Below are 16284 nucleotides of genomic sequence, written 5' to 3' on the forward strand. Positions count from 1 at the left end.
GGAAAAAAATTGGAGTTACTTCCCTTCATCCCGGTAATCGACTTCCTGTTGTTCCGTTTTACCGCATTTTGTAAATTTGTTAAGAGATATTTTAACTTGTTATCCATCATATTATATTTATATAATGGACGACGGTGAAGACATTTACGTAGAAAACCCAACGTTTAGATCAGCTTATCCAATGGAGCCCCTGCATTATGGAAAACGACTGAGATGGGATTATAAAGTCCATTTGATTGGAGAAAAAGTGGTGGATCCATTGATTCACACCTGCGAAGTTTGCATTCAACCGATTTTAAGTTACGGACGAATGATTCCTTGCAAGCATGCTTTTTGTTTAGACTGTGCAAAAAATGCAGGAAAAAGATGTCCAAGATGCAAAGAAACAGTAACCCGAGTTGAACAGTCTCCGTTGGGGAGCGTATTTATTTGTACATTTAACGGACAAAAGCAATTGGCGAACGGTTGTCGCAGAACTTACCTTTCACAAAGAGACTTAAACTCCCATGTTGCTCATCGGCATCTTCAAAATGCAAAAGTTTCTCCAGTTGATCCTGTAAAATCCAGTGCTAGTCGACATCCTATGGTGGATGCACCAATTGCTGCCGCCCCAGTAGTTCGTCCTGAACAAACTGTATTTACTAATCCAGGAGCAGCAGGACTTCTCCAATCTGTCAATGCTCTTTTAGGTCATCTGCAGCCCCAGATGGTACCACCCCCAATTCGAGCCCCAACAGCACAACCCTTGGCTCAACCGTTAGCTCATCTACCAATGGTGCAGAAACCTCCAATGTCTTCTACAACGATAGAAAGTTACCAGACATCAACGATGCCGCCTATTATGGCAACAAGCAGAACAAACCTTATAACTGTACCAATACAAGAAGAAGCTTACAGACATCCCAATGCATATACAACTGCTTTAGGAAGTGCACCTGCAGCATATGTTCAACCGCCCGTGAACCCACTTGCACCTGCTCTCCAATCATATATTTCATCAACATTATCTGCACAAGTTCCCACAGGAGGTGCTTATCCACCACAGATCAGCATGGCAGGATCTCCATATTCTACACAGTCAGTGCCAGCGGTTCCCCATCCTGGAACAATGCCACATCATGGACCTCCTCCACAGATGATTGGAGGACCACAACCAGCTCCCTCACGATTCACTAGTCCTCATCAGCCTTATGATGATGGACACGGTAAACAATATTCACAGACTGGGGGCTCCCCAAGAATGCCCTGGAATGCAGGTAATAGACCTCCAGGTCCTGTTCCTGGTCCCCCTCCCCAAAGAACACATAGTGACTCAACATCCTACAATCAGTATTACTGATAACTCAAATAATGAAGTTTATATGTGTGCACTGTACATGAATTTTAAACAATAGTAGAACGTTTTAAAATGACATTTGATTGTACATATACATGTAGGCGTACAGGACTACTTGATTCAGGAGCCGGCTCTTTGCCCGAATATCATTAAACAAGAAATTAGCAGAATATACCAAAATGTGACTTTCACAGTTTTATTGAAGGATATGAATATTAATAATATTACTAAGAATGTTGGACAGTTGGTACATGTTCATGCTCATGTACTATAGATTGGCATATACTTTTTTGAATTTGAATTTGAACCCTAAATGTTCAGAAAGCATTCAGTATTTTATAGAAACGCAGTTATTGCCATGCCAGATTATGCAATCATAAGTACGCCAAATGATAGCATAAAATTAAGTCCCCAAATGACATGTACATAGACTGAACATTTTACTCTTTAAAAGGGCTAAGTCACTAATATTTGGAACCTAGAAATTGACACAAATGCGTCACATGACTTATGGAATATGTCTAGCCTCGTTCTTCGAGCCCCTTCTTACAAATGACGCTGAAACACATTATGGTACACGATTCATGTACCAATGGTAAAATGTTTATTTTGTCTTAAATATTGGATATCAGAAGCCCACCTTTTTCCGGTAAGATCACAACATCAATGTTGATTTAAATAGACAAATAATTTGTGTCTTCAAAGTCGAAGAATTTGGATGATATTGAGTTAGAGACTTAGCTACTTTAAGGTTGTTTTTAATATCATCTAATGCAAGCTTTGCCTAAAAGTGCCCTATCTGAATTTTCTTTTTAGACATGTAAAATATGTAAATTTTCTGATTTCAAGGGCCTGTCCATTACCGGTACTTATTAACTTGTATGTACAACAAACTCTAATTTTTAGATTTGCGGAATGTAAAAAGAAATAAATTGGGGAATATATCAACTAATATTTGGTTTAAAAGAGTACAGTATAAGTTACATGTATATATGATGTTGTTAGATTGTAAATGTTTATGAACATTTAGATCCAAGTGAATTTTAATTAAAATTATTGTACATTTGTTTGTCAATTTCAGTGCTTGTAAATGTGAAATCTTTTGTTATTTTGTATAAAACGGTTCACCTCTTAATGCATGTTATTTGTTTAATTCCTATTATTATTATTAATATGGGGGGGAGGAGGGGGGGGGCTGAATGGTTCAGCGCATGGGTGTTGAATCATAAGGTCTGTCATCAAGTCGAGTGTCATTTTTCGCTTTTATGTCAATATAGCAAGGGTGGTCAACAAGTTATAGATCATAAATGGGTCGATGGTCACCTTTGTAACGTGAATTTCTATGGATACTCTGGTTCCCCTTTCTTCTAAAGAACTCTGCACTCGAAACGAATTATCAAAATAAACATATATTTTAGTCCCAAAATGACCTGGCTTATGCCAAGTAACTGTTGTTAAGCCCCATTTATCTCCCCTTTACGTTAATGTACTAAACATTGAGATAAATTTCAATCTTTCCCCATCTACATTGGCCTAGTCGGAGCAGGACAGTAGGACGTTAAACTTCATTTCATTACTCAATCTTTCTTCAGCACAAATAAATGGAGGTAGGAAACCATGTCAGTCATCCTGTAGTTACTATCAGACTTCCTTGTGTTTGTTTTCTTTGTGGGTAATATTATATAACACTACAGGTTAAATGGTTCCTACAACTTTATTGTTAAGCTGGAATGGCTTCGAAGGTCCCTCGTTCTCAATAAATAATAGCTGCTCGGAATACCTGGGTGAGCTCGGACCAGTCATGCTCAACACCCTCCTTTATAACCCCCTAATTTCTGCATGTCTTAGATTGACCTTGACGTTAATTTCCATCCCAAATATTGAATAAACCTATTTCTCAAGACCAGGGGGGTGAACATTACCTTTTTTGGTCCAACAACCATAGGTTAATAAACAGATAGAATTTGATGGATATTTTGACAATGGTTAGGATTTGACCAACATATCACTGTTTTTTATATATAAATTTATCATTCACGTTCATTAAGTACGTGTGATTTGACTCTATAGAAAGAGTGAAGCAACAATTTTTCAAAGACCCAATATTGTCTTGAGGACCAAAGTGATACACCAGAATGACCTGGGATGTGTTGAGTGGATGTCAAACCCCATTTCTTTTATACTAATTTTCATTGAGTAAACTGGCGTGGTTTCGATTCCCCGGTTATAAGTGACAAGGAGTAGGGTTGCCTGTCCAACCTTGTGGGTTTTCTCCGGGTCCTTCTCACTGCTCAAGACCCCTACCTGCAAGCGAATTATTGAAATAAAATTGAACCATGTTAGTCCCGAAATGACCTAGTTTGTGTGGACGTGAGAGAGAGAGAAATGGGGTTTAACATCCACTCGACACAAACTAGGTTATTTCGGGACTAACACATGGTTCAATTTTATTTCAATAATTCGCATGCGCGTAGGGGTCTTTAGCAGTGGGAGGAAACCGGAGGACCCGCAGAAAACGCACGAGGTTGGACAGGCGACCCTACTCCTTGTCACGTACAACCAGGTCATCGAAACTCCGCCAGGTGACTCAATGACAGACTGTATGATACAGCGCGTGCGTGCTAACCATTCGGCCACCCAACCCCCCTTGAGTGGACGTTAAACCCCATTTCTTTTATACTAATTTAATGTACTAAATACTGAGATTATCACCAATATTTCTTCAGCACAAATAAATGGAGGTAACAGACTTTGTTGTTGAAATCTGTTGCAAATTGAAGACCATTACGCAAATAGTTCATCTGTGTATTCAGGGGGAGAGAGAGAGAAATGGGGTTTAATGTCCACTCAACACAAACTCGGTCATTTCTGTCAGGACTAACATATGGTTTTATTTTATTTCAATAATTTGCTTGCATGTAGGGGTCTTTAGCAGTGGGAGTAAACCGGATGACCTGGAGAAAACCCACGAGGTTGGACAGGCGACCCTACTCCTTGTCACATACAACCGGGATTCGAAACCACACCAGTTGACTCAATGACAGGCCTTATGATACAGAGGACACTGCATGTCACTTCAGTACTTTTGAATATCCAGAATTCTACTTCCCTATGTTTTTTTTTTGCATTGGTTGTAATTGGAATATTTTCGACCAATAAAATAGCTTTCACCCCTTTTTGAACTTGCAGAAATATCCAATACCAAAATTGTAATAAATAGAGTCAAAGGTACAAATAAATGGATTTTACACAGAAGGGAGATAACCCTGTAGTGACTATAAATTAAAGGCTGGAATTTTGAAAGAATATTGCCCCAGTTGCATGAAAATGTAAAGAAGTTATTGATTTTAAGTTCAATACAGCTTTATAGAATTATCAATTCATTATGTGCTTACATATCTAATGCCACAATGTCCAGAGCTTTAATTATATGTGTTCCAGGCCATTCACGAAAAAGTGCAAGTCTGAATAGGCTATCTATATATACATGTACTAGGTATTGCACAACAATCTCTTTTCCAATGGAATTTTCTCAAAAAACTTGCTTCTATCAAAATGAAATGTGGTTTAATATTCTACTTGTCTGCATCAACCAGGCTTACAATTTATTATGAGCTAATGAGGTAAAGTTTGCCCCGACAGCGACTCTACAGCTTAATCTTATATTACATCTCAAAGTCAAGGTTTCTTTTACGTGAACACTGATTTTTTTGGTCCATCCAAACTACTAGACCCTGAATTCGAACTTGCCAAGCCCTCCGCCCAGAATTCGAACTTGCCAAGCCCTCCGCCCATCATTGACAAGGCTAAACTGCACCAGAAAATCTTGAGAAACTTCTCGGCCAACACTGGGAGCGAGCTAGAGACCTCCTGGTTGGCAATCCAGAGTCTTACTGACCGATCCACAGCAGCTCCCTCTCATAAAATGAAATTGGGTTTAACGTCCTACTGTTCTGCTCCAACTGGGCCATTATGCCATGAAGTGTGCTGGGGGAAATTCTGCCTGGACAGCGGCACTACAGCCTACTCTTATATCGAATTCGAACTGCCAAGGGATCTTTTACATGTATGCCAATGTGTACACCGGAGCTCGGTCTGTCGTACCATCCGAACAACTAGACAGCTGTCCTTGTCAGGGCATCCGTCCTGCACCACTGACAAAGGGAAACCACTCTGGAAATCCCTCATATAAATACAAAAGACAGCAGTATAACTATTTTTATGTTTTTATATAAGAAACATTAAATGGTTTAGTAGTAATGGCCTCCAATCTCTCTAGTCTATTAATACCTGTATTTTATATACTTATTATAATATTCCATGTAGCACCAATACTCAACAAATGATATGAAAATAATTCCAACGGTAATACATCTCTAACAAATAAAATTTTAATTTTCTGTCATTTTAATTTTGAGAAGACAAAATATAACAATTCATCGAGATTTCCACATTGATCGAGACAACAAATATTTCACCGAGATCAGATCAGCATTGATTCTTGGGTTCTTTTTTTTTTTTAACTATAATAAATTAAAATTATTAGCACTATTACTTGAATATCACATTGTTTAAAGAATAAATGGCACATGTATTATTTTCATAAAGTAAGAGGAACACGAAGTTTAGTTCTGACTATGTTAAAGTGGTACTATGCATTTACTATAATAAATTCACCTCTGTTGGCATTTATATTCTTGAAAACACACCAACCTATTTAAAGATAAGTACATTATATACAGCAAAATAACAATGTCGTTTCAGTGCTGTAAGTGAAATTGGGGATAAAAATCAACAAAACAATTGTAGTAGCGCATGACGTCAATCCACGATATCATTCCCCAATATCAACAATAATGTATGCATTAATGTACATTGATGTTAATTTATAAAGAAATGCATAGAGGCACTTTAAACAGTTTTAAATAACACAGAGGTATTCCTACCAATTTTAATATAAATAACGGCACAATGAACAAGAGGCTCATGTTGTCAAGACAACCATTTTTTTTTCCTAATGTTAGTTTTGTTCTATTTCACACAATGTTCTTTTTAGGATTTAACAAAGTCTTCTCCTTTCTTGATATTGGATATTAATTCTGGCATGGCTGCTTTCAATAGTCCAACTTCATAATCTATTAATTTACCAACACCAAGATTACTAGCTACACCTTCTTTCTGTAAATACAAAAAAGAGAGAAATTGAGATTAATGTCCATCCGACAACATACCTACAATTTTATTTCAGAGAGAAAGAAATGGGATTTAACATCTATGAGAGAGAGAGGTTTAACCACCACACCAACTAGGTCATTTTGGGACTAACATATGGTTCAATTTTATTTCAATAATTCGCTTGCTCGTAGGGGTCTTCAGCAGTGGGAGGAAACCGGAGGACCTGGAGAAAACCCACGAGGTTGGACAGACGACCCTACTTCTTGTCAAAAGAGAGAGAGAAATGGGGTTCAACGTCCACTCGACACAAACTAGGTCACTTCGGGACTAACATATGGTTTTAATTTTATTTCAATAATTCGCTTGCGCGTAGGGGTCTTTAGTAGTGGGAGGAAACCGGAGGACCCGGAGAAAACCCACGAGGTTGGACAGGCGACCCTACTCCTTGTCAAAAGAGAGAGAGAAATGGGGTTTAACGTCCACTCGACACAAACTAGGTCATTTCGGGACTAACATATGGTTTAATTTTATTTCAATAATTCGCTTGCGCGTAGGGGTCTTTAGTAGTGGGAGGAAACCGGAGGACCCGGAAAAAACCCACGAGGTTGGACAGGCGACCCTACTCCTTGTCAAGTACAACCAGGTAATCGAAACCACGCCAGTTGACTCAATGATAGACTTTATGATACAGCATGCACGTGCTAATCATTCAGCCACCCAACTCCCCACGAAGCTAATGAAGAAGGGTATATGGCATGCAGTGAGCTATGAGGAAAATCTTTACTATCAAGGGCTCTTTTACATTACACAAACATGTAAACCAGACTTTGGTTTTTCGTCATTTCTGGCCAGGTCTTCCTAACTACACCACTGACAAGAGGAAGCCATGCTTAAAAATTATGAAGAAGTTTTTCAGTCAACACCATGATTTAACCCGGGACCTCCTGATTAGTGAACTGGCCACCGTGGTTCAAACCAGACAAATATTTGGAGACAGTGATTTAAATGGCTAACCCAAATGTGATATAAAACTACTGCATTTAATGTACAATATTCTACAGGTAATGTACGCTATTCTACAGGTAATGGAATATGCCCCTAGGTTCCAGAGAGAGGGAGAAATGGGGTTTAACGTCCACTTGACACAAACTAGGTCATTTCGAGATTTACATATGGTTCAATTTTATTTCAATAATTTGCTTGTGAGAAGGGGGTCTTTAGCAGTGGGAGGAAACTGGAGAAAACCCACAAGGTTAGACAAATGACCCTACTCCTTGTAACTTACAAGCAGGGGAATCAAAACCACACCACTTGACTCAATGACAGACCTTATGGAGTTCACGCGCACACACTAAACCACTCAACCAACCAAACCCTTTGGTTCCAAAGAATAAAGCAAATTTGGTGGTGTAACTTACCCCTAAAAGTATAGGATTAGCAAAGTATTTAGCTTCAGTTTCATTGGATCGTACATAAGCGCATTCTATCTTTCCTTCAACTCCAGCCATAGCTTCTAACAAAGAGAAACAGAACTGAGCTGCTGCGTAAGCCATTGATAATGTAGCTGAACCCTGGAAGACAGAAAAACAAATTATTAACGTTGCTGAATACCATTTCAGTGATTGTGAATATCTAAACTACAGTGTTGTAAAAGTTGAGGATATAATAGGAATATCAGTTCAGATACGGTTCAATTCCGTTCAAAAATTACAAAGATATGACGCTCTACTCGTTCGGGTTGTTAGCCTTATGAAAAGGAAGAACCCTTTCAAAATGTTTTTGATAAATTCATTGCCTGGCAACAGTAAGTTCATTGTACAAAATAGAGTATGCAGGTTTGTCTTTCTTTTTTTTTTTTTTACATCATGTGTGACCATACATGACTTAGGACTTATTTATAGTCCTTGGGATTATTCCCACGAGGTTAGACAGATCACCGTAATCTGGGTATCATTTAATCTTGTGTATTAAGCACTAATTTCTTTCACTTTCATTCAATATCAAATCCTTGTTTAAAAATTTGTAAAAATCATTTTAAATCACCAAAATTCATCTGATTTGTACTTGTGTCCAGTTTAAAGCTGACCATTCAATTTTGATAATGAGTGTCCAATTTACAAGCATTTAATTTCTCAATCACTGTTAAAAAATAAACAACCCAATTGATTAATGATGTATAATGATTAATTTTTGAACAGTTGTCAGGAAATTTTTAAATACTTGTAAATTGGACCCTCGTTATCAAAATTAATCAGTCAACTTTAAAATTAGATGATTTGGGCTGATTTTAAACGATTTTTTAAACAAAGATTTGATATTAAACGAATGTGAAAGAAGTTAGTACTAAATACACAAGATTAAATGATACCCGGGTTATAGTGCTGTGATCCTGGCCATATATAAGCTTGGGATGGACACCACTCCACAAATAAAACAGTATTCACAAGAGTAAAAAGTTTTTACAATAGGTCCATCCAAACAAAATGATAAACTATGACTTACAGCACCAGCTTTAGCCTCAACAACTTCTGTACCAGCATTCTGGATTCTTACAGATAACTTATCTCTTTCATCCTGTAAATATACAAATAAATTATTAACATTTCTAATATTGACCTTTCTCACTAAATCAACATGCTACAGTTCAGTCAAAACAAGTATGATATTATAATAGGACAAGGAACCAAGCAAGAAATCTGATTATAACACAAATCCTATTTCGTTTCGTTTTTTATAGTTCAAAATTTCGTTTTACTTGTCTTCACAACACTAGGATCTGGAAGAGTTTAAGCCGCATATTGGTTAATGTGAGGGCTTAGCCAATGAAGTGGTCTGTTCTTGGTGTACTATGCACGGAATTGTGGGTAAACTACTAGAAACGTCAACACTGGTTGATTAATAATATAGGGCCAAAAGCCGCTTGTATGACCTCTGACGCGACCTTATCACTACAACCGGTCAGATCTTTATGTAGTGTAGACCACCGAAAGAATAAAAAATCAAAACGAAATATAGATCTGTATTTCAATCAGATTGCCGAGCAATTGTCAATTCATTTTAAAAATCGAAATCCACCAACTGTCCAAGGAACAAGCATGCTTAGATTTATGTCGACCCAACTTGAATTGAAATCGTCCCCACGAAAAAGATAAGTATTGATTAGGGACGTGTTCTAATTCCAACATAAGTGATTTATCCCCTATCAATCTTTCTACATCTATTATTATTATTGTATTTTTGTATGGAATACAGCTTCCACGACTAAGTGCTCACATGGCTTTACAAATGAAATATATAAATAAACCAAAACAAAAATAAAACATACATGACAACTAAACAAATGAAATGAGCACTGCGATTGTCTGGAAATATTTAAGTTCTTTAGGACTATAAAAGTGAACTATATCTATTAGTGACATATAGAAGTCAGGTGAGATCGGATGATTTACCCAGGTATTTTTTTTATTATAGAAGAACTTACCTGTGGAAATGAGACAGGTGGTGTGCACTGTGATAAAACAGGTATAATAGTGATACCACTGTGACCTCCAATAACAGGTACATTAACTTTACTTACATCTAAACCCTACAATATACATTAATACAATATAATAGTTATTTTTATCATTTACTGCTAGTCCCTACAGTTTACATTATACAATAATAGTTACAAACTTAATAATTATTTTCCTTACATCTAAACCCTACAATTTACATTATGCAAGATCTAAATCTGCCTATTGCAGGTCTTTTTTTAGGCCTGAAATGTTTTCTTAAGTATTAATTAGACATTAATTAACTGATCCAGGCCTTAATCAACTCTCGATGGCATCAGATTTCTCTGATTAGATTAAATAGATTAGAATGGTTCAGCGATACTTTGATTTAATCAAATATGGAGGACAGAGACTTAGCTTCGATCAACCAGTACCGTGGTTGAAATTATTGCACACGTCTTTCAGTAATTTGAATGAAATTTTCAAATTATTCATTTTACATCCTCTAATTTCGAACTATTATAGCAAGAATGACTAGTTCTTTATCTAAATCTTACATAATGTATCTTTAATAGTCATAATATTTAAAATTTACAGCTATTCCAGGGTGTGCACAACCCAGAACACTTGAAATTCCAGGAGTTTTCCAGGAGTTATTTACCAGATTCCAGGAGTCCCTGTATAGAATTCTACGTCATAATGTATTTTTTTTATGCTTGAAGAACATTGTTCGACTGACTTTTGAAGAAACATTCGATGACTACATTCAGTTTGATATCTTAAAATATATTTTCCAGGAGTTTCAAGGAGTAATCTTATTTTTCCAGGACTTTCCAGTACTGGAAATCACATTTTCATTTTTCCAGGATTTTCAAGCTAGCACCACCTATAAGTGTTGTGTAAAGTCTTTTTACACAGCCCCTTTTTAATCTGAATCAATCCAAGCCAGGAAATCATCTAACTTTGATTTAAATTTGTGCCTGACATTGCCTACGAGTGGTGCCATATTTTCAACAGTAAACAATCATGGGTTAAACCGCATCGTTAGATCTCATCAAAATACTGCTGATATCAATACGCTTCGCAAATCTCAAGTTTCAGGCAAACTAACAATATTTTACTTGTGCAAGAGAGGAAGAGAACATATGATCATCTTGAGAGAAGAGAAATGGGGTTTAACATCCACTCAACACAAACTATGTCATTTTGGGACTAACACATGGTTCAATTTTATTTCAATAATTCACATACGTGTAGGGGTCTTTAGCAGTTGGAGAAAACCGGAGGAGCCGGAGAAAACCCACGAGGATGGACAGGCGACCCTACTCCTCGTCATGTACAACCAGGAAATTGAAACCACGCCAGATGACTCAATGACAGATCTTATGATACGAACACATGCTAACCATTCTACCATCCAACCCCCTGATCATCTTGAATAATTAATCAACACACAATGTTTCGATTACAGTTAAAGTAATATCCTACCTTAGCTTCAGCAATAAATGTGTTAGATCTAACAACATCTAAAGTTGTCACACCAAAAATTCTCTTAGGATCATAAACACCACGTTTTGTATATACTTCTGATGCTATTGGTACTGTAGAATTTACCTGATAAATACAAATAATCTTCTATCAAAACATGGAAAACAAATAGAGTGTAACATCCAATTTGTTTGCACAAAAGTGAAAGAGAGAGAGAAATGGGATCTAAGGTCCACTCGACACAAACTAGGTCATTTCGGGACTAACATAATGGTTCAATTTTATTTCTATAATTCTCTTGCACGTAGGGGTCTTTAGCAGTGGGAGGAAACCGGAGGTCCTGGAGAAAACCCATGAGGTTGGACAGGTGACCTTATGATACAGCGTGCACGTGCTAACCATTCGGCCATCACCCCCCTTGTTTTTTTTGCACATTTTTTTTTCTATATTGCCAATTAGAAAATGGCTGACAAATCATGTACACTGAAGCTTATGCAAATTATATCATGTATAGATCACAGGGACTTGAAGGGATTCAAATTTCTTATCAATACTACAGTAGAATACTAGTCAAGAAATTAAGTTTTATTGTAATCCCTTCAAATCCCAGTGGTGTAAATTACTTCCTGGTTTATCATGTTAGGGAACACTTACTGGATTAGTTATAATACCAAGCATGGCTTTAGGACAAACTTGAGCACATGTATCAGCTAAATCACGAACAATAGATGCATTTGTGTTAAATAAATCATCTCTTGTCATACCTAAAATAATAAACAATACAATGAGTCATTTGAAAGTAAAATGAGTCAGAATTGACAGTAAAATGAGTCAGAATATAAAATTGTATGAAAGAAATGAACAAATGCAAAGGAAATGGGGTTTAATGTCCTGCTACAACTGGGCTAATGTGCTTTACAGTGTACTATGGTAGGGTGACCCACCATAAATAAATATCTCCATATATCTCGACAATTACGCCACAATACTTATATATATGCCAAGCCTCAAATCAGTTCCACACAATTATAGTCACTAAATAAACGATCATGTTGTACTTAATAAGCTATGGCCATTAATCACGTATAAATAATAGACTGAAAACTGGTTCCAAGAGTCGTCCATAACATCCAGACACTTTTGAGTAAAAGATAGGTTACGTGCCCTTGTTTTGAAATTAGTCTCGCTTAACCAGTCTATCGACCATTCTACTTCTGATTGACAGGTCGGGATAATCAAGACTACTTTTTTACGAAACATAACAGAAAGCTAGAACAAGAAATTGAATTTAGAAATAAGCACATTAGGTAGCTCAACAATCGTTTTAAGAAGCTTGTAAAAGTAAAATGAAACTACTGCTAGTATCATGTTCTTGCCTAACCTGAGTGTTTCAGAGATATTATTTGTACTAAACCAAAAGATGCCGCTCTTAACGGTACAGTTAATGATAAAGCGATTTAAAAAATGAAACGAACGTAATTTCTAAATCTGCTGTAATAACCAAGAAGCTTAATTTTACTGCTATTCAAAATCGTCAACAATAAATTTTTTACGGCTGTAATAGTTGATAGATTTGTAGAGAATTGCACGTGCCATGGCTATTTATAGTATCATACTGTCAGAAAGTTGGTCTCGGCACGGCGAATGTGCACGCTTCAGTGGTAGTCTCGAACTATCAGCGGTGGACTGTATTTCTGTGAGTACATGGGCCACCCTAACTATGGGGGAAATTTGTCCAGTCAGCATCTCTACGGCCTACTCATATATCGAATTCCAACAGCAAAGGGATCTTTTACATGCACGCTAATGTGGACACGAGACCTCTGTTTTTCGTACCACCCAAATGAACCTTACACTGTCCCTTGCCAGACTCGTTGTCCCATACCACTGACGAAGGGAACCACGCCAACAAATCCTGATGAACTTTCTCAGCCAACGCAGGAATCGAACACGGGGTACTAACCTCTTACTTTTCAGAACCAATCAGAGCTAGGAGTGAAATTTTGATAGGACAGCAGCATTTCCGTCTACTCTTCATGAATTTTAAAGATTTCTTACATATGTACTTTGGTTTGTTGCCATACTCACTGAACCCCTCGGGTTCCATTGGCAAGAGGACTGACCACATACATCATTGGGCTGATTGATTCAACTATCATTGCTCACTTTTAATCAATCAGTCCTGTTGACTCACCTGGTTTTCTGGGTACACCAGCAGGTATTAAAACAATCTCAGCATCTTTAACACAATCTCTCAGTTGATCAGGTCCCATATAGCCCTTAACAACTGCCCTTGTTTCAATATGACTTAAATCAGCTGCTACGCCAGGTGTGTGAGCAATATCATACAATGCTAATTGTGAAATTAGTGGAGAATTCTTTAATAATAACGAAAGAGGCTGTCCAATTCCTCCGCTAGCACCAAGAACCACCACTTTGGCATTTTGCTGAAATATAAAACAAAGTCATTATTTATGAAGTTGGATATGAATACAGTACAACAATTGGACTGTGTGCTATGAGGAAAATTAGGCTACAGCCTAATCTTTCTTCAAATTCCAACTGTCAACATATTTAGTTCTTTTACGTGCACGATAACATGTGCCCCGGACCTCATCCTTTGTTTTGCACCACTTAAAGGTGAAACCACGCCGGAAAATCTGAGGCACTTATTCTGCCAACACCGTGATCAAACGTGAGACTATGTGGCCTGTGAGCCAGAATCTAAATGTAACTCTATCATAAAAATGAAATGAGGTTTTACGCACTACTGTTCTGTTCCAACTGGGCTAATGGAGACGGACATACGCCATACAGTGTGCTATGAGGGAAATTTTACCCGGGCAGTGGAACTATGACCTACTCTTATATCAAATTCCAACTGTCAAGGGATCTTTTACGTGCATGCCAATGTATACATGGGACCTCTTTCTTTTGTTCCATCCGAATGGGTAGACAGCTGTCCTTGTCAGGCCTTCAGTCCTGCACAGCTCTATCATAAAAGGGTAATAACATAATCATATACCGTACATAGAATTTTCTCCTCCACATTACACAAAATAAATTGAAGATCAACATATATACCACAAACAAATTCAACAATTCTAGTAGTAGAATCACATATCTTTCTATTTATAGTGGAAGGATCAAGTGTACGTGTGTCTTCCTATTTAAAATCAGGTTAAAAAAAAACTAGTTCAAGTTCAGCAGATAAACAATCGGTAATTTCAATATTTCTTTAGTAAGGTCTACCATATTCTACTATCTATGGTTTAAGTGGTTTATGGTTACATCATGATAATCTATATCTTTATTGATAATATTCATCTACATATGCACAGTCAGTCTACAGATTATTACAATATCTTTCAGTAATCTAACCCGTTGATGTCAAACACTACTAGTCAAGAACATCCAAACATGCAGTCCGAAATCGTCTATCTACATGTAAGGCACATGGCTCCAACAAGGATATTAATCTTGTACATGTAGGTCAAAATAAAGTATAAAATTTGGTGTGTTATATTCTCTGGTGAGGGGGCAAGCTTTGCATGTACATGACTTAATTTTTGTTTGAAAGATTCTGCTGAAGCCAGTTTAATAAGTTTATATTCGTCCTGTGTGTAGACATTGAATTATCTCAATATTGGCTTATCTACATACATGTAGCAGTATAAATTTTCAATAAGGTCAGATTGACATTCGGCTAAACAAATCAACACATATAAAATTAACTAATTTATTATTTGCCCAAATTAAAGAGGTATAGTTATTCTAAATTATAAAGCGGTAGTTATTCTAAATTAAATAGAAATGGACCTGACAATTTTGAGACTGGACTTTGGGAGATTATCACAAACGCAATTTTTCAGACATAACTCAATACCAGCCTATTTCCTCTAACTTTGACCTACATACATAATACATGTGTACGTCTACTTTTAAGTCTTCTAAAAGACTTTGACTTAACACTGATTGATTTGTACATATTCCATAATAAATACAAAGAGTCAAAGAGAAAGCCTTAAAAAAATCAATTTGATTGATTCATAGGGTTTTAGAAGTGATTGATAAAATGGATAAGTATAAAGTAAGCATAGGTTCCCATGTTAAGCTCTATTTCATAGGTACATGTCATGTACTCATGTAGTTGGTCCTTACACAGAATATAATTTAACCTTGAAAAGACATTATAGGCATGCATGACATTCATGTCCTTACATCGCCTTTTACATTTATATAGAACATCTACCATTGGCACAGTTTAAGAGAATGTTTTTTCGTTGTCTTATTAATTCTTGACAAGTCATAAGAATCAAATATTGTAATGTTATGTAACGGTCCAAGCAGATTATGTGATTGACAGTACAAAAACTCAAAACCCGGCAAGTGTGGTGGTTTGACAAAACCAAACGCGCTGGTTTATGTCCATGCATTCGAGATGCCTTTTACCTGTTCTTAACAAATTTTACAAAAACGCACCTTTGCTGAGGTCGAAAGTGATCGTCTTCCGACATTGAATGTGTTTCTGCTTATGAATGCAAGCATTTTGTCTGATACCCCGCAACCACAGCACCGGTTCAAGAATATGGCGAAGAAGAGGAAGTGACGTTGAAAAGTAGTTCTTAAGTAGGAAGTGAATAATATTTATACGCCCTTGACAACATAATACTTTTAATATTTTTTAATAATGACTATTTTGGTTAGAAACTGATTTAGAACACTCCACATATACAACTTTGTATTGTAGATTTATCTAGTTATAGTTGAGGATTGAATTAATATCAC

At 36.8% G+C, this 16284-nt stretch overlaps 2 protein-coding genes across 2 annotated transcripts; one reads left to right on the plus strand and one right to left on the minus strand.

Annotated features, from left to right (window-relative positions):
- Positions 1–44: 44 nt before the first annotated feature.
- Positions 45–2471, plus strand: LOC126825156 (E3 ubiquitin-protein ligase Hakai). The gene has a single exon (XM_050554662.2). It carries the CDS (start codon positions 125–127, stop codon positions 1337–1339), a length of 1215 nt encoding a protein of 404 aa, XP_050410619.1. The 5' UTR covers positions 45–124; the 3' UTR covers positions 1340–2471.
- Positions 2472–5546: 3075 nt separating this feature from the next.
- LOC126825160 (malate dehydrogenase, mitochondrial) lies at positions 5547–16112 on the minus strand. Its single transcript, XM_050554668.2, has 8 exons — positions 15979–16112; positions 13691–13943; positions 12151–12260; positions 11497–11622; positions 9993–10097; positions 9014–9085; positions 7930–8082; positions 5547–6514 (listed from the first exon to the last, which is right to left on the minus strand). The coding sequence occupies exons 1-8, from the start codon at positions 16042–16044 to the stop codon at positions 6389–6391; spliced, it is 1011 nt and encodes a 336-aa protein (XP_050410625.1). The 5' UTR covers positions 16045–16112; the 3' UTR covers positions 5547–6388.
- Between the last annotated feature and the right edge of the window lie 172 nt (positions 16113–16284).

Source organism: Patella vulgata, chromosome 6, assembly GCF_932274485.2.
Source record: "Patella vulgata chromosome 6, xgPatVulg1.2, whole genome shotgun sequence".
Lineage (NCBI taxonomy): Eukaryota > Metazoa > Mollusca > Gastropoda > Patellidae > Patella > Patella vulgata.